We start from the raw sequence: 19,376 nt of genomic DNA on the forward strand, positions 1-19,376 counted from the left end.
TGGACTGTGGACCCCACCCTTTCCCTTCGGACAATCGGATCTTCCGAGGAGTGACTGCTGAGCATGGAACGTACAGGGAGGGAGGATTGTTCTAGGCTGATTTATTTGAATTTTTTAAAAAAAAATTTCTTTCCATTTTTAAATTTCATAAATAATAATAAAAATAATCAAATCCCGTACGATGAAACCGGAAAACGAGCAAATTTATGGCGCTGCGGTTCTGCAATGGTGAATCGGGTAGCGGTGAAAAGCAGTTTTGTGAAAGCAACGCTGAAACAAGAAGAGAAAAAAAAAGCTTCTCCTTCACCAAAAACAATCATTTCTTTAAGCCACCCTTTTTGCTATATAAAGCTTTCCTCTCTCGTTCTTCTTCCTTCCTATCTCATTCTTCACTTCTCTACTTGATTGATCCATTTCGTATCTACTTTTTGCAATCCGTTCTACTTTTTCCCCTCACTTGCAGATCATCATCATCTTCTTCTTCCTCTGTTATTCTTCCACTATAGCATTCTACTTCATTTTCTCAGGTGGATTATTGATAAGGGAAAGCGACTCCGACCTACTTGAAGAGTTGAAGGTTTCAAAATTCGATACTTTATCTGCGGTGAGTGTTTTACGTTTTCTCCGTCTATTTGCCTACTCTGTTATTGGTCAAGATCAACGATTTCTCATTTCATTTTCGTAAAAAGGGAGCGGTGGAATAACATTTTAATTGGTTTTCTACACGTCACCGAAGTTTCTTGGTTGAAAAGTTGACACAGAATGGTTGAAATCGCCAGAAGTCTCTTTTTCATACCTTTTAGTAATACCTGAAAGGAGCTTTGGTTAAGCTTCCATAAGCTTCAATCCACTTATTGTGCGTTTGAATATTCTCATTAAAGCTATGGTCGGTTCGTTTTTAATGCACTTATCTGTTTTGGATTCATCGCCTCTGTGTACGTTTCTTCAACTTTCGCGGGTCAAATATTTGGTTGAGGGGGTTCAGAATGTTTATCCTTCTAGATGTTGCTTTCTGGTTTCAGTTTGACTTTCTTGCTCTATAAAGCTTGAGGTTTTGGATTACGGATTTCCTGATTTCTATTTGCTATTTTATCTGTGTTACAGAGTTTGAAGTTTCTTGACTTGTCCGAAATTATAGCAGAAGGCCATGGCGGAACGTGCTCTTACTCGCTCTCATAGCCTGCGAGATCGCCTCGGCGAAACTCTCTCTGCTCATCCAAACGAACTGTTGGCTCTTCTGTCAAGGTTTTGTTACTTCCTAATCTAGCTCTGTTCTTACTAAAAAAGGGAAAAATCTAGCGCTGTTGTGTTTTTGTGTTATTCTGTGTGTTCTGTTTGGTGTTGAAAATACTCCAACTATTCAGATTTGCACACAAGAATCTAATTTCAGCATGTTTTCTGGTGACGTTTGATCTTATAGATTGGAAAGCCAAGGGAAGGGGATTTTGCAACCTCATCATCTCTTTGCTGAATTGGAAGCCGTAGGGGGCAAGCAAAAGCTAACTGATGGGGTTTTTGGTGATATTTTAAGATCCACTCAGGTGAGAGTTTGACTAAAATGGCTACTTGTTTTGGAGCTACTGATCATCTTTTTGAAAATAATCACATCTTCTTTCATGCAATTGTAATTTAGGAAGCGATAGTGTCTCCTCCATGGGTTGCGCTGGCTGTTCGCCCTAGGCCTGGAGTTTGGGAATATTTGCGTATCAATACCAACGCACTTGTTGCAGAGGAGTTGACTGTCCCTGAATATTTGCAGTTCAAAGAAGAACTAGTGGATGGAGGGTAATTTGGTGTCTGGATTTATGAATTTACTTCTAGTTGTATGATATCTAACTATTGTTTGTCACTAGTGGTTCATTCATCATATCATGTTTTCTCTGATGCAGCGACAAAGATAATTACATGCTTGAGTTGGATTTTGAGCCATTCACTGATTCCTTTCCTCGGCCAACTCTTTCGAAATCCATTGGTAATGGTGTGGAGTTCCTCAACCGACACCTCTCTGCGAAAATGTTCCATGACAAAGATAGCATGCATCCACTGCTTGATTTCCTCAGGGGACACCACTTCAAGGGAAAGGTAAAGTTAAATGTCTAAAGATCTGAATGTTTAACTATTTTTGGTTTGACTTCTTGCTTAGTCATACCCTGTGTGCAAGCTTTGATTGAAGAAACTTACAAAAGCAGGTCGCTTTTGTCCCCAGATGCTCATACAAACCAAAATTTTATAGAATCTTCGTCACAGATATTCTTAATGAATCTAATGTTGGTGCTGTTTGTTTTTGAGCAGACTATGATGCTGAATGATAAGGTGCAAACCCTTGATGCCTTCCAATCTGTTTTAAGGCATGCAAATGATTACCTATCCAGTCTGCCTCCAGAAACACCATATTCAAAGTTTGATCAAATGTTCCAAGGTATCGGCTTGGAGAAAGGGTGGGGTGATACTGCTGAACGTGTCCTAGAGATGATTCATCTACTATTGGACCTTCTGGAGGCACCTGATCCATTCACCCTAGAGAAATTCCTTGGGAGAATTCCCATGGTTTTCAATGTTGTGATTCTTTCTCCTCATGGATACTTCGCCCAATCCAATGTTTTAGGCTTCCCCGACACTGGTGGACAGGTATGTTCATGAACTGTTCTACTACCATACATCTTGATTACTACAATTTAAAGTCATTTATTTGGAATTTTTCTATTTCAGATTGTTTATATTTTGGACCAAGTTCGTGCTTTGGAGGCCGAGATGCTACAACGTATCAAGCAACAAGGACTTGACATCACCCCTCAAATTCTCATTGTAAGTTGGTGGTTGTCGTATTCTGGAGTATCCTTTTCAAAACAACCGTCTTTGTTTACCTCTGGTTTTTTGACGGATGAAGACTTCTGGTTGATGTTTTGTGTCTGTCAAATCCCAGGTGACTCGTCTGCTGCCTGATGCAGTAGGGACTACTTGTACTGAGCGTCTTGAACAAGTTAATGGAACAAAGCATACTAGCATTCTCCGTGTTCCATTCAGAACTGAGAAAGGAATTCTTCGTAAATGGATCTCAAGATTCGAAGTGTGGCCATACTTGGAGACATACACTGAGGTAAAATGTGATTCAACTAATTCTCTTTTTGAAGCATTGATTCCCAGTTACATGTTTTCACCACCTGAAAGCATTTTTGTAAATTCTCTACTGCCTTTATAGCTTTGGCTTGTTAAAAATGTCTATTATCCTTGATTTGTTATTAGGATGTTGCAAATGAATTAGCTAAAGAGATGCAAGGCAAGCCGGATCTGATTATTGGAAACTACAGTGATGGAAATCTTGTTGCCTCTTTGTTGGCACACAAGCTGGGGGTCACACAGGTTATGCTTTGATAACTCTGGTCGTTTATTGGATACAATTGCTCAAAATTGCTCCCCCAGCAACCAAACATCTGTTCTCATTTTCATTTTTCTTTTGCAGGGCACTATTGCTCATGCGCTCGAAAAAACTAAATATCCAGATTCTGATATATACTGGAAAAAGTTTGAAAACAAGTATCACTTCTCAGCCCAATTCACAGCTGACTTGATTGCTATGAATCATACAGATTTTATTATAACGAGTACATTCCAAGAGATTGCTGGAAGGTACAATTGCATGTTCAATTGCCTTTTTGTTTTTCGAGTATGATTAATTTAGTGCCATTTTCTGGAGGCCATAACTCATAATCTCAATGTTTCAGCAAGGACACTGTTGGACAATATGAGAGTCACACTGCATTTACTCTCCCTGGACTCTACCGAGTTGTCCACGGCATTGATGTCTTTGATCCCAAGTTTAACATTGTCTCTCCGGGAGCAGATGCGGCTACCTACTTCCCGTACTCAGAAAAGGAAAAGCGACTTACAGACTTCCACCCTGAGATTGAGGAGCTACTATACAGCCCTGAACAAAATGAAGAACACATGTGAGTTTTGCTTTATTTTTCCCAGTCTCTATTTGTCTTCTGTTCCTTGTCTTCAAATTGATGTTTTATTGGGATTCTGCAGAGGTTTGATAAATGACCATAGCAAGCCAATAATTTTTTCGATGGCAAGATTGGACAAAGTGAAGAACATAACTGGATTGGTTGAGTTTTATGCTAAGAATCCCAAGCTGAGAGAGTTGGTCAATCTTGTTGTGGTTGCTGGTGACAGAAGAAAGGAATCGAAAGACTTGGAGGAAAAAGAAGAGATGAAGAAGATGTATGATCTCATTGAAACATACAAATTGAATGGCCAATTCAGATGGATATCTTCCCAGATGAACACAGTGAGAAATGGTGAGCTCTACCGTTACATAGCAGACACAAAAGGAGCTTTTGTACAACCTGCATTCTATGAGGCTTTCGGTTTAACAGTTGTTGAGGCCATGACTTGTGGTCTACCAACATTTGCAACCCTACACGGTGGTCCAGCTGAGATCATAGTGCATGGGATATCCGGTTTCCATATTGATCCCTACCAAGGGGAACAGGCTGCTGAGCTTCTAGTCAACTTCTTTGATAAGTGCAAGGAAGATCCAACTCACTGGGACAAAATCTCGCAGGGAGGCCTACAACGAATCAAAGAGAAGTGAGCTGAACCATACTTAACCTGTGAAATTAGATTCTTTCATTTATGAACAGGTTACTTTCTGTTAGGTCCCAAGTAGCTAACCAAATTTGCCTGTTTCTCTTTTACAGGTTTACTTGGCAGATATACTCAGAGAGATTGCTGACCCTGGCTGGGGTCTATGGCTTCTGGAAGCACGTCTCCAAACTTGAACGCCGTGAGGCCCGGCGTTACCTTGAAATGTTTTATGCTCTCAAGTACCGTAAATTGGTAAGCTCTTCTGCACATCCCAAGTTGCTAGCAGTGTTCCTTCTAAGTTTCTATATGCTCTGTTCGTCACTTGCATCCTCATTCCTATAATTACTTATGTGAATTTCAGGCTGAATCTGTTCCTTTGGCCGTTGATGAGTAGATCATTGGTGGGAGCATTTTGTTAGCCGCAAACTGTTGACGAAATAAACATATCATTGTTTCAGATTGGAACCCCAGAAATTTGTTCCCTTCCCATTCCCCTTTTCCATTTTACTTTCCAAATGGTTTTTACATCTCGATGTCAAAATTATGAATGTAATTGTTCCATCTCATTTTACCTACAAAATGTAATGGTGGCTTGATGTTTATCCCTTTATCTTTAGTAAAATCCCTGCTTTTGAATTTGTGTTGTTTTGGGTTATTTACTCTCTACCCCCTCCCCGCTTAAGAAAGGCCTGTGCTGTGCTCTAAGGAGATTTTGTGGTTTTTTGAGAGCAAAAGGAATTCAAATTTCTGCGATCCTCTCTACCAAGGCTGTGAGTCTTTTCCAACTCACTTGCTGAGTGCTGCCTTCGGTACTTCTCCTTCCTGTAATCTATTCACCCGTTATTTCTCGTAACTGGTGCAATACCATGAAGAAAGTTGCTGATAACTCCAAGAAGACGATTATACTCGTCGTCTTTATCGTCTTCTGTGCTGTCCCAGTGGCTGTGATTCTTGGAGTATCATTCAACCATCACCACAAGCAAGAACAACACCCAAGTCTTCTCGAGAAAACCTGCTCCAAGACCCTGTACCCTTCTCTCTGTCGGACAACCCTGTCTTACCCTGTTGCCATCAAAAAAGCCACTCGACCCCACGACATCCTACAGATGTCAATCAAATACGCCCTGAAATCAATCAAGAAATCCCGATCAGATATCTTGAATATTATTCTTACTGGCCAAGTTCTGAATTCGCTAGAAAAGAATGCTCTCTACGATTGCATTGAGATGCTGCAGCAGACCCATTACGAGCTCCGACAAGCTCTTCATAAAACCCAGCAGTCCGACGACCTGGGCTTCGGCTCCACCCTTGCCGGCAACCTCAAGACCCTGCTCAGCGCAGCCATGACCAATGAGAACACATGCATCGATGGATTATCCGACATTGAAGAAGCTGACCAAGAAAGCCAAAGTCATATGGGTCTGAAAGAAAAACTACAGAAGATATTAACGCCCATATCTCAAATGATCAGCAATTGCTTGGCCATGGTCAAACACCTGGAAACGAGCACCAGTCACACTCGCAGTCACAGTCGGAAGTATTCAATTACCAAAATGCCCTTCTCATTCTCGTTCCCAGACTGGATGTCCTACGGAGAACGGAAGCTGCTGGAGGCGGCGCCGGAGATAAAGCCCAACGTCATCGTCGCCGCCGATGGCAGCGGGAAATTCATGACAATCGGGGAAGCTTTGAGAATTGCACCAAAGATGAGCTCTAAAAGATTCGTAATCAAGATCAAAACTGGGGTTTACATGGAGAACGTGTTTATATCTAGGGAGATGAAGAACATAATCTTGATTGGAGATGGAATGACGTCCACCTTCATAATTGGTTGCAGGAATTTCGTCGATGGTTTCTCTACCTTCAATTCTGCTACCACTAAGTAAGTAAATCTCCGTCATCTAAAGTGAGTGAGTGTTTGAATTAATTAAAAACTGAAACTCATAGCATCAATTGCAGTTGTTTCTGGACACAAGTTCTTAGCGAGGGACCTAACAGTGATAAACACATCAAGTCCAGAAAAGCACCAGGCAGTGGCCGTGCGAGTAACTTCCGATTCGGCTTTCTACCGCTGCAACTTCTCGTCATACCAGGATACCCTTTACGCACATTCTTTCCGGCAGTTATACCGTGAATGCACGATTCAAGGAACTGTGGATTTCATATTTGGGAATGCAGCAGCTGTGTTCCAGAATTGTTTGATTCTCGCCAGACGACCAATCCCAGGACAGAAGAACATGATCACCGCGCAAGGGAGAGATGACCCACATCAGAACACAGGTTTCTCACTACAGAATTGCACCATCTTGGCTGCACCAGATCTCCTAAAAGCCACCTGGTTAGACCCAAGTTCTACATTCTTGGGACGGCCATGGAGGAACCATTCCAGGGTTATGGTGATGAAGTGCTATGTGGGGAAACTCATACATCCAAGGGGGTGGCAAAAGTGGAACAGTTACAGCACAGTTGACACGGTGGAATATATTGAGTGTTGGAATAGTGGGCCAGGGTCCTACACAGGTGGACGTGTGACATGGGGAGGATATAAAAGGAACTGCAGTGAAGTACTGGCCCAGGAGTTTACAGTAGGAAAATTCTTGCATGAAGCTGATTATTGGCTAGGATCACCAGGTTTTCCTTTTCTTTATGATCCTTGATTATCATCTCTTCATAACAAGGTTAATGCCGTTGGCATCCTTCATCTAATCCAGTATTTTCTACTCTTTTATTAACAAAGAATCACGGCCAAGGTTTTCCTTCCATTCACCTTTTCTCTTGCTTTTTGGTATTCACTTGCAACTTATTCGCCAAAAATTTACAGGTATAACTTACACAAGAAAGAGAATCTAGGCTACCTAAATCCTAATCCTCTCTTATACAGGTATAACCTGCTTATTTTTCTAAGCAGACACGGAAGCTGCTCAGCCATAAGGTGGCCAGGCTCCAATGGCACTTGCTTCAGGGGCTTCCAGCACCAGCTCCACCATCACAAGATTCACAACCCCAACCACTGTACAATTTGTACAACACACCTTCTCATCCCAGATTTTGGCATTCTTCCTCATGGTCAGTCATCAAGACTACTGACAACCTACTTCCAGATGCCACTTGACCAAGCTATAACACATCCTATTCTCAATTGGCCGTCATAATTTGCTTCCCCTGTAGGGGCTTTCGTGGATACAGAGCTATAGCTAATAACAAGGATATGGCTACACCAATAGCTCCACTGAATGGTTGGAATGGTTGAGACCCAACTAACCAGAGAGGACCAGTGCCCTTGTAGGCTAAGAAGCCCCCCTTTACTAGGATGAAATTGGTAGCTAGGATGCCTGAACGCATCCCGATTGGAATGGATAGACTGCAATTGTTTCTTTGCCGAATCCCAGAGAGAGCCAAGGACAACAGCCACAAACCTGGTATGGCATGAGTACACCTACAAAAGAATGAATATAAGGAAGATGAGAAATAGAAATAATATTAAATTGCTACATGTTATGGAATCTTAACATCCAGAAATAATGGGAAGAAAGCAAGGGCTATTCAAGTACGGTAACCCAGTCACGACCCATTTAAGCAAAGAATGAACATAATCTGTTTAAATCAATTTCCCATTAAAGGATGTAATATATATTTATATATTACAATAACTATAGAAAGTAATGTGAAATCACTATTGTACTAAGCAAAGAAAGTCTCCTGATTGCCAGGTGCCAAGTATGTATCTGGTTCAATAACTATTGTACTATATATCACAATGGCATTTTATCTGTGAATTAGGTATAGCAGTGTGAATGCTTCATAAATATTAAAAACATAAAAGGAACATGACAGTGGATGACTACCGTGCAAAGTTCTGAAATTCATTTATAAAGCTGGCTCCAAGTCACCAGGGCCAGCCCAGATGGGCTAGTCTTTCAATCAATGAATCGATGATTGAAGTCCAAGTCATTTAACACCCTAATGAAATGAGTTGCCACATAAACTGAGGTAGTGGCTTGTTAGCAGACAGCCGCTGGGTTATATTGACAAGAGGCTGTGTGTCCAAGTCATGTAATGGCAGTGGAATTGAGGAAAGTTGATCAACATCCTAAACAGGAATCTCTTAACTGGCATCCTTGGCCATCCGGAGCAGTGTGTTACTAATCCCACCATCAGGGATAGCTGGGGTAGCCTTGTATCTCATATAATTACATTATCTGGAAGTTCTTACTTATAATTCTATAACTCTAATCCAAATGTTTCTTTTATGCATTTTACAGTACGCCTAGAAATATGAGCATTGAAATGAAAATCGTTGGTTATTTCCAACTGGTGAAGAACTATCAGAAAAAGTTGGCTTCATGCAGATATTAGCCAACCGAGGAACACCAATACGAATAGTAGACGACCATATGCAGTTCTAATGTAGGGATTTACCTCTGAAGCAAAGAAAATGTAAGTCCTGAAATGATAATTGCTTGGTGATAGCCAAGATCGACAGCTATTTCTTCAGGTAACCATGACCTGAAAAGCAATTCTTCTGTAATGGCAATACCAATTGCAGCCATGATTCCTTGCCCAGTCAGTAGAAAAACTCGTCCACATACTCTGAGCCATGCTACAGCATTTGATAAAGATGAAGGCAGGCTGCTAGGCCAAGAGAAACAGGCCCAACCAAGTAACACATTTACTGAATGTATTGACAAGATAAGCATGACTCCTGCTGTCAAACCCTTCAGACAATCATAGAGCTGAAAGCAAAAGTCCAATCCATTAGTTTTTCCTGGATAAACAAGATCCCAGCATTGCCCAATCTTAATAGTAACCAAAGCTGGAGAAATATAAACCTACTGATGTGTTGATAAACAGAATGCATTACAGAGCTACTCCAAAATATGCCACCAAGGAAATTACATACAGAAGGCATAAGAAATCACTGCTCGACTTGAGTAAAGGAAAGAAAACAATAGTGTGTGTGTGTGTGTGTATATATATATATATATACATACATACATTTTGAGAATGTGACATTCTCAGATTGACCTTTTCGATTTTCCAGTTTCTCAACACAATTTAGCTAATCTGGCATAAATGTCAAATTTCAAGTTTACCCACAGGATGATTGCATTTTTTTCTGAATTCATCCTAATATTACAATTTTCAATTCATCAAGAGAAAAAAACAAGCAAATTTAAATTTTGGAAAGAGACAGGTCAGGAGTAAAGTAACTACCCACTGCCTTTGACAACGTAAATTAGAACCACATAAAACAGTTGTAGTTTTCATTATGTTGGGTGACAGGCCCATACCTGTTGCATTGATGTCAAATCCAGCCCATATTGCCGAAATGGATTTTCATATTCACGGACTCTTTTGCCCCACAACATCACGAGGATCAGAACAGCAGTATAAAGGCCAATGATGCATACATATTTAGCAATTCCATTGGAATTACGTGCTGCCCACCCCTGCACAAGTGTTGGAAGTAGTGGAACAACCACCGGTGACCACAAAACAAGCACCATGCAGACAAATCCAAGAATCCTGGGGAGAGAGGCCACAGCAAGAAGAAGAAATTAATACAGAAGTTCAGAAAACAAACTTAAAAGTAAAACTTGGAAGAACCATGGAATCCAAATTAGCCAAACACTAAAATCTTTTTAATTGAACAAAACAATATAGCATAAACAAGTGGCATGACTACATGAATGCACTTTGGCATATCAAGCCTATCAAGATGCACTTAGATAAAGAAGCATAACTTATGCAAGTAAGAAGCTAAAGATGCATTTGCACAAGAACAAAGGAGGGCCAGTAAGCTCCGGTCAACAAGCACTCAGCTAGAAGGCCAGTACACTGAGGGCCAGAAAGTTCTGCTGGTCTAGCTCTCAGCCAGGAGACCAAGGCCACTTCACGGGCTTATTAGTTTAGCTACCCAAGTTTAATATGAGTTGTTTAAGGTTTATTAAGGATCCTAGTTAAACTATCGTATCTTAAGTAGATTTGGATTTAACATGAGTTCCATTTATTTGTTTCATACTCTGTTTTGTGATTCAGGTCCTGGGTTTTCTTCAATTGTTTGCTGTCTCTGGAATCAGTTCTAATCTCCGCTTATGCTTACCTTTTATTTCTCAGGTCTAGTTGCTATTTGTCAGTTAACAATCGTTATTATTGTCCACTCCATTAACTACTGTTTGCAGAACCTGCAGTTCCCCTCTATTTTGCAATCAGTTTTCAACCTGAAACCTTAGTAACTGCAAGCTGATCTACTGATCAGATGAAGCCCATTTTATGGGGTTTTCAAGGATTACCTGGGAGGAATACTGAACCAACTTTTGGTTCATTTGAGATCATATTTTGCTGCTACTTAAAATCTCCTGTTTTCTGTAATTCTCTACTTCAGATTAATTTATTCAAAAATAATCCAAATATATCCATATGATGATCTCATCCTGGGAATAGTAGAGGACTGTTGAAAAGGCATTGTGTAGATCACAAGTCCATGTATACCCATAGGAACAAGCCCCATTACCAGCCCAGCGAGGTTATGGGATGCAACTGCTGTGAAAGGCAGCCAGTTCTAATGTTGTGGTGAGTTTTTGTAGGTTTGAAGGAGCACCTCATAAGACAGGCACAGCAGGAAGAGATGGGATCAAGGCAAATACATATATAGTAACCAAGATTAGCTGCTGGACATCAATGGAATATTCTATTAGAAGCTGCTATTAGCTTTGTTTCTATTCTCAGTTTTAACAAGTGATTACTAGTTTCTAATTTTAGATCTAGAAAATAGGCCTCATCAGTTGTACTGATCAATGGAATTTCTGTTGCTTGCTTGGAGGTGTTAGGTCTGAAAAAACTGGTTTCAACATCTAGGATAGCCTACTATCCCTGTCCCCTTCTTCTGCTTATCCTTTTATGTATTCTTCTCTCATATGTGAACAAAAGAGAGAAAGAAAACCAATAAAGTTTCAGTTATATTCAATTTGTTCATCCTTATTTTGTTGACCCTGGCTGCAACCATCTCCTGCTGCTTTTCCTGGTTCAAGGTCGACTTTTGCGTTAGGCAATTCAAATTTTAGTTTCAGCTAATCTGAGTTTTTTTTTTTCTGATTTTATTTTCTAATCTCTATTTGCTGAAATCTAAGTTCAGATCTGAATTTCTTTAATTACTCTCAGAATCACCACTGGATGTCTCCCATCTTTGAAGAATCCATATTCTCTATATTTTTTATTGATCCTAGAATTTGACACTCACTTTAGCCCCTTCTGATAACATAGAATTCTAGTATCTTCTTAGCTGAGTAAGAGATGCTCCCGAAATAACTTGAATTGTAAAGAAGCAGTTACTTTTAAGAAAAATATTTGTTGCTTTGTAAGACGATTACAGAATCACATTTTTTTGCCTGATATCTGTTACTCAGAAGAAATTATATTTAAAGAATATTATTCTTTGTTTGGCTTTACTTTCACCCCATTTATTTTTGAGCATGCTTTGTCTTCACACTCTAGCCTTGTTTTATTTCACTAATTAATCTTATTAGATTTCATTTTTGTTAAGTGAATAGATCTTCCCATATTTCACTTTAGTTTGCCAGCAATGCATGAAGCCAAGGAATTAAGACTTATATATCGCTTCGTGATCATCTCATCCAGGTGGGTGGACCTAACTTGGGAAATTCTAATCTCTCTATTACCCTAGGAACTAGAAGTACACTAGGAGCTCAGTGAGTTGAAAGCCTCATTTCTTCTATATACCGTCTCATCAACTTCAATTTCTTCTACCGTGTAGCCTCTGGCAAGATTAGCAGAATATTATAAACCCAGTCAAAGAAAGTATTCTCAAATGTCATCTCAAATTCAAATCCTGTTTTCATTCTCAAATAATCATCCACAGGATTATGCATCCAAACTTGGACTGTTCCTACAACATTGATCTACTCCTACACCTCTTCCTTGATTGTTAAAATCCGGAAATTCACCAGCACAACGATATCTGCACCTACACTGCAGGGTAAATGAAGAAGTTACAGTGCTTTGAGAAGACTTGCATCATCTGGAGCTAAAAGATCAACTTGGAATAAGAAATAATTGGGTATGGAAATGGAGTCTGATGCATTCCACCCAATATGGGACATGAATCACAACTTTGGGTGGTTCATTAAGAATTTAAAACCATTCAACCCACAGTACCACTTAACACCAAACACATGAACAATGCACAAACTTGAAAGCTTGCAGTAACCTCAAGATCATGGTTAATAATATAAAAAAAGCAGGTCAAATTTTCCATTTAAGGGCTGGTGTAGACTAATAAAAGAAAAAAATATGAAAAAAGGGCAACTGCATAAATCTCACTATCAAAACAACCAGAAGAGAGGAACTCCAAAATTTCACATACCTCTGAACCAAGGGACGCTCAGCAAGACGCAAGAATGTGATAAGCCTATCAGTCAAGCTCATAGCACCACGAATTCCCCCCCAAAGCAAAGCAACCTTGCCAATAAGCCTCAACATTCCACCCTTTTGGCCCAAGTCTGTCAGCATTGCAACCAGCCTATTTACACAAAGAAAGTTCAGGGAAGATCCTAGAAAGAAAAGAATTTAAGATGAGAGCAAATACCGAAATAAATGAACTCACCTTTCCTGATCCACTCCACCATCATTCTTAGTTGGTACCACTGGACCAGCTACAGACATGGCTTTCTCAGCAAGGGAAGTGACTATACTCTGGTTTTTTTCTGATATTGGCTCTTGAAGCTTATCAGGAACCATCTCATGGCCTCCTTTAACATCAGGAGACCTTGAAGATACTCCAATGATTTCATCACCTCTCTCTGGTGCTCTCTGCATTTAATATTTCCAACAGAGAACAATGAACATAAATAAGATGCAGGCTTGACTCTCAGCTGTTTAAAAAGAGTAGTAAATACAAAACTTGATTATCCCCAAAAGTTTGGCGCTTCTGGATTTTAATCTACTAATCTAAATAAAAATACAATTTCACCAACAGAGTTTAGAAGCACTGGCCAGGAACAATGCCAAAAGTTTAGTCCAAAAGGTCTATACATCTCAAACAGATGGACAGCAAAACATTCAAAAGAAGTGAAATTCACTGGATAAAATTTTGAAAAAATATTGATGACAAAGAGCTGAGCTTAAGGCAAGGCATGAAGAGCAAGTAACACAAACAGCATGAACTCAAACAGAGTCCTTTTGGATGACCAAACCCATTCCAATGCCAAAGCACTAGAAGTTGCACAACTCAAATCTTGGTGGCACCATCTTGGAAGACTTCATCGAACTGAAATACAGATGTACTACCAATTTGTCGGATGGACCTCTGAAAATAAATCAGGAAGAGGCTTGCACTTAAAAAGGAAAAAATGGACACTTTTGGTAATAAACCAACATCTTTTGCATTTGGCCATCTGCAAAACTCAAAACTTCTTCTATTAAAACTTCAATTTATGTTTTGACTACATAATATCTATAAGTGGACTACTCCAAGGGACCTGAAAAATGCTTGGATTCAGGAAACAAATCTGATAAAACCACTCAGCAGCTTATCTTAATATATTGTAAAGAATACTTATTATTAAGGCTGAAAAGAACCTGTCAGAATCATGACATAAGAGCTGCACCAAGCTTCTCAAGGTTGCAGAGTAGTTACCTGTTGGTGTACCATCATAGCAGATGCTCCCAGGGCAGCTGTAACAGCACCAACCATCATTGTATCATTCTTTACACGACCTCTCTGAACTTTCTCTTCAACTGTTATTTTTGAGTTATCCATGTAAGAAAATCGAACCTTCTTTTCAACAGATTTATGATGGTTACCCATCTCACCAACTTGAACATAATCTTCTACCTCCATGTCAGCTTGATCCATTGTAGCTACATCGAAGTGCTTTCGCAGAGCTGCCAAGGTGGAGCCTATAATGACACCTACTGGCAACACTTTAACCAAATATTTCGTATGCTGCACAGCAGAAGAAATTGTATCTATAATAATCTCTGCATTAATTGTGCCAAACTTCCTGGAAGCAGGGTCTTTACTTGCCAAAGAGCAGACCAGCTCTCCCCTCTGTCCTATTGCCAGGCTCACTGTGTTTGAGACTTGCTCCAAATCTTGACCGAGATCAGGTTCCATTGCTTTCACAGTAGATTCACCTAGCTTCCTGCCAACTTCAACTTTTAAAGAATCCAGTATAATACTCTTAATAAATTGTGATGCTTTCTCCGAAGATACATCAGGACCAATTTTAGCTTTCTGATTAAAATCTTCTACTGCCTCATATTCTTCAATCTGTTGCATTTCTTTTTCAGTTTCTAATATAACATAGGATGGTTCAATGATTTTATCTGTCTCGTATTCATCTGGTGCTGAGTGGATATCCTGACCCTTATGGTCAACTCCCAAATTTCTAGGGTTTCCTGGTTGATCAAAGAGCTTCCATTGTCCCTCTTCTGGAATGTAGTCAAGCAATAAATCAGTGGTTGTATCCAAATCTAGGGATTTAGTGTTTGACATTTTTGAAAGAAAATACTTATTTAAGTCTTCACTGTACAGTGGATCTCTGTATGGATTTATAGTTACATGTTGTGTAAATTTTTGTACTGGCTTAGATATATTGAAATTCCCTCCCAAAAATTTGGATCTTGACAAATCTTCTTTCTTCCTGTTATCCTCCTTATTTATTCTGTTACCATTGAAACATCCCCCCAAACCACCAGTAGAGCTTTTATAAAGCGAACTACAATTGTCTGAGAGTGTCCTCTCATCCCATCCATTTCTTGTGTCTTGATGAATTTCCACATATTTTTCAGAGGAATTGTCTACAGGATTATCACATGATTGCAACTGATTGGACTCTGAGCTCATTTCCTTCTTCCTTTCTTCTTCAATTTCAGATTTGTGTTCCCTGATGGCAGAGGGCTCAGATGCAGGACCAGGTTTATCATTCTCAACCCCAACCCTGTCCTCAGTCTTATCCTTAGTCCTGTCTTCCTTCCCATCATTTCTGTTGTCTTTTTCCTCCAAGTGAGTAATCATATCTTCTATAACTCCAAAAACACTGTTGACAGCCATTTGAGTGGAATCATCCAGACCTGTCAAGGCATCTAATGCCTGTGAGACATTTAAAGAGGGAGGATTAGGAGCTTGTAAAAAGGATGGAGACGTTTCCTCAGGTTTGGTACCCCCTTGCTTATTTTGGTCTGTCATAGGCTGCATGTTTTTTTCTTCATTTACCTGGTTATTGTTGCCCACGTTTTCCTTTGGCTCTGTATGAGGAGATGCCGAGGCTTCTTGAGACTTTGTGGAAGAAATTTGCTTACTTTGTTCAACTGAACCATCTGAATTTTTATCTTCAGTAGTCCTATTATCATTCACTTCCTTTGCACTAATGTGAACTATCCCATTTCCTTGGTTCACCTTTCCCTGCACTTCCTCAGTGCCACCTGTCTTCTCATTAGTTGCCGTTTCTGAAATTGTTTCTTCATGTTCAGAGACCTGCACAGATCTTTCTATTGTTAACTCACCTTTTCCACGGTTCGGCTCTGTGTCCTGAGTATCCTTCTTTCCTGAATTAGGAGCATCTAGATGAGCAGTCACATCTAGATCAACAGATCTCGAAGATTTTGATGAATTATGAACCTCTAATTCTGTTCCCCCAACTGGTTTCTCCATTCCGGACTGATTGTTGTCTGAAGCAGCATGCAGTTCATCAACTCTTTCCACAAGATCTGAAGAGTTACCGCTACTTGACCCATTTTCAGAGCTAAAGGGACCCACAGCTTTCTCAAGGGCCTTAGACTTCCGCTCTGATAAACTATAAGCCCTACCAATCATCATGAACTTATCAAGATTTAAATCTGTTCCCTTAGTTTGCACAATTTCTGAAACAGCAGCTGTAAGCTTTCCACGAACGTCTTCCGGTACAGCTCCTTGCAAAGCTTTCATCACTGTTTCTCCTTGTCCCACAGCTTCCAGGACCTGCATGGCAACATGGAAAATTTTATCTAAAATACACATAGCAATAAATAATAATAGTAATAATAATAAACTGTGATGAAAGCTTTGCAAGGAGGCAAACCATTCTGATGAATCCAAGAAATTCAATACCCATGGAAACAAATTATAGAATACTTCAAAGAAACAATCCAAGAAAATGCAAAATCACAAACAACATTTATTGAGAAAAAAGTATGGACAGATGTAACAGGATTGCAAGAAATCACTAAAGATGAAATGAACATAAAATGCTATAGTGGATGTATTGTACTGCCATGCCATTTTTTCCCCTAGTTCTCTTTCTCTAGAGAACGGTGGTCAACCAGTACGAGACACAACACAGATTAACAAGGCCAAAACTCACGCTGGTAGGATTTAATGTTAGGTTCCCTGGGTCTAAGTAACTAACACTTTCTGCAACTAAGGCTTCCTGTGATGATCTGCAAAGTGATAATATAAGAGAATCTACAGGGTTCCATGCTGAAGTTTAGGACTGACTAGAGTCCACCCACCTGGGACCCTGTGAAAGCTGGGCTTGCACTGGGTTGCAGCCTTTGTTTGCTGTCTTTGGTCACAACAGAAACCACTAAGACAGTAGCCCTTCCATGGTCGATTTCCAATAGATGGCCAAGAATAATGATGCAAGCAACTATAAATGGAAATGAATAAGAGATCTCCAACAAAACATAAAATTGTTCAATAATCTTGCATGCTAAAAACCATGCAAGTACAATGTAAGCCATAGAATATAACAAAGAAGAACATTGTAAACATCAAACTGAAACCACCATAGAATGTAGAGTTCCATTATTCTTCACCTAGTCATGTCATAAAACTTATCCCGAAGGTTTAAAAAAGTCTACATGGTTATATGAAAAAGGGATCAACAAAGTAATATACATCGCCAACCAAAAGAAACAATTGCAACATTACAGGAAAAAAGGGAAAATATTGACACGTAACCATAGAGCTAGTACCTACGGAAATATAAGAATTACAAAGCTATACCTTCCTCTTCTGTTCTTCTGCAAGTGTACCAGGCAGAGTTACATCGAGCATGTTAATAACCACTTTTGCTGTCTGCAGCACTTGGCCTCGTTCACTATCTACTGGATCATCCCCCTCCTGTTCAACTGATTCTGCATGCATTGAACTATTCTGCTGTGAAACAGAATCATCTAGAAGTTTTTCTTGTCCTTCATCTTGAACTTTTATCTTCCTTTCTAAATACCTTCCAGATCTTAAACGAGCTCTGGGAGCGGTATCAGACTTTCCAATCACATTACTCGTTGGACCAACTGAATATCCATTTAAAGCATCAGAGTGGGTAGGATTCAAGAAGTTTTTCTTCCTACCCCTATCTGATGCATTTGGTTCAATCACAGCTAAACCTTTTGAAGGATTGATAGTAACATCCACATCTTTCAGAAGAGGATGTCGACCCTTCAGGAATCCAAGTTCAACAGCTGTAAGCCACTACAAAGCCCAAATATATACACATCAGAACACAGGCAAGATGAGCTTCACTATATCTGCATGTTGTCATCACAGAGGCCATCAATAGAGCACAACCACAATACTAGAGGCATAAATTTAGATAGCCAATGACAATGAACCACCACCACTAAAAAGGAGGGAATTAGCAAAAGACGTTGAAATGTACAAGGTTATTTTTGGAGTTTGCAGCTCCACAAGAGATCAAACATGTATTCAAACTGCAGCGGTGAAGTTGAAAGAACCACCTGAACTGAAACTACTCCTTACTGTCTGGGCAGTAGTCCAGCCCTCCCTGGGGCCAGAGGCACATCTCATGGAAATGGATCCCCCTATCTAGTCCCTTGGGAGTATGAAGGATAGGAACACAAGGATTAACATTGACAAGTCTAGAAATAATAAAAACATCCAATGATCAGCTCTCAAGTTTTCAACTAATGCGTTGAGCTTTGGGGGGTCCAATCAAAGAAGCCCCTGATCACTGCTGGTTCATATCTGAAGATTAATCACAATTAAAAATTTTAGTTATGTGTATCAGATGAACCATGTGTTCAATCATAATCAAATAATACCCTTTGAAAATTTCTTCAAAAGCATCATAGATTCATTATTATGTATCGTTTGCACTTCCTGTATAAGTATGCACTACCCTAAACTTGAAATAAATAGTAAATGCATTTAAAATAATATCAAAAATTTCTTCTAATAGGAAGGGGAAAAGTACACGAGATAACCTCAATGGCAAGAAGCTGGCACCAAGATAGAGCTGAAATATCACTTCTACTAGTAGGAGGTGAACTAGAGCAGAGAAGTAGGCTTGTAAATGGGTTTTCTGTGATTGAATTACGCGGAATAGAGAATACAGGTACCATCCCATCATCACTCTGATAGAGGGAAAAATTTTTGGCAAATATAATCAGTTAAAGAGAATAAAATTATTATGATCATGCACTATAGAGCTAGTTGATGTTCTTGACAGTATAAGCTAAGATGAAAACAACAAACAGCTCATTTTTTGCACAGAATTTTATGTACTATATAAAAAGAAGCTGAAAAGAAGCGTCAATTTATTTTTAAATAAAAAAGGCATGAGATTCCATTGCAAAGGCAAGACCATAATATAACTGTTGAAGTATATACACTTGGGCTATTTACTGTTCACGACACTATTCACGTGAACAGTAAAAATCTGTTTTTTACTGTTCACGTGAACAGTAAAATCTGTGTTACTGCTCACGTGAACAGTAAAAACTGCATAGTTTCTATTTCTAATGTAGGAGTCTTGCTACATAAG

General features: G+C 39.5%; 2 protein-coding genes and 1 pseudogene across 2 annotated transcripts in view; 2 read left to right on the top strand and 1 right to left on the bottom strand.

Annotated features, from left to right (window-relative positions):
* The first annotated feature begins 262 nt into the window (after window positions 1-262).
* On the top strand, window positions 263-5,001 carry LOC149021449 (sucrose synthase-like). The gene is made up of 14 exons (XM_089149682.1): window positions 263-604; window positions 1,105-1,245; window positions 1,421-1,541; window positions 1,634-1,785; window positions 1,890-2,082; window positions 2,293-2,628; window positions 2,710-2,805; window positions 2,924-3,097; window positions 3,244-3,360; window positions 3,461-3,627; window positions 3,723-3,947; window positions 4,030-4,593; window positions 4,704-4,842; window positions 4,952-5,001. Exons 2-14 carry the CDS (start codon window positions 1,148-1,150, stop codon window positions 4,982-4,984), a joined length of 2,415 nt encoding a protein of 804 aa, XP_089005808.1. The 5' UTR covers window positions 263-604; window positions 1,105-1,147; the 3' UTR covers window positions 4,985-5,001.
* Window positions 5,002-5,109: 108 nt separating this feature from the next.
* LOC149021450 (alpha/beta-Hydrolases superfamily protein) overlaps window positions 5,110-19,376 on the bottom strand; it is a 33,499-nt gene continuing 19,232 nt past the window's right edge. Inside the window, exons 4-11 of the mRNA XM_089149681.1 lie at window positions 18,817-18,966; window positions 17,597-18,064; window positions 14,246-16,570; window positions 13,214-13,419; window positions 12,974-13,129; window positions 9,882-10,116; window positions 9,010-9,323; window positions 5,110-8,026 (exon numbers count right to left, since the gene is read on the bottom strand). Coding sequence (XP_089005807.1) covers window positions 7,726-8,026; window positions 9,010-9,323; window positions 9,882-10,116; window positions 12,974-13,129; window positions 13,214-13,419; window positions 14,246-16,570; window positions 17,597-18,064; window positions 18,817-18,966 — 4,155 coding nt within the window. The 3' untranslated portion in view covers window positions 5,110-7,725. The remainder of the gene's footprint in view (window positions 8,027-9,009; window positions 9,324-9,881; window positions 10,117-12,973; window positions 13,130-13,213; window positions 13,420-14,245; window positions 16,571-17,596; window positions 18,065-18,816; window positions 18,967-19,376) is intronic.
* Window positions 5,457-7,247, top strand: LOC149021451 (pectinesterase pseudogene; annotated as a pseudogene).

The sequence above is a fragment of the Hakea prostrata genome, chromosome 3, assembly GCF_041222555.1.
Source record: "Hakea prostrata isolate BN-2017 chromosome 3, UWA_Hpros_2, whole genome shotgun sequence".
Taxonomy (NCBI): Eukaryota; Viridiplantae; Streptophyta; class Magnoliopsida; order Proteales; family Proteaceae; genus Hakea; species Hakea prostrata.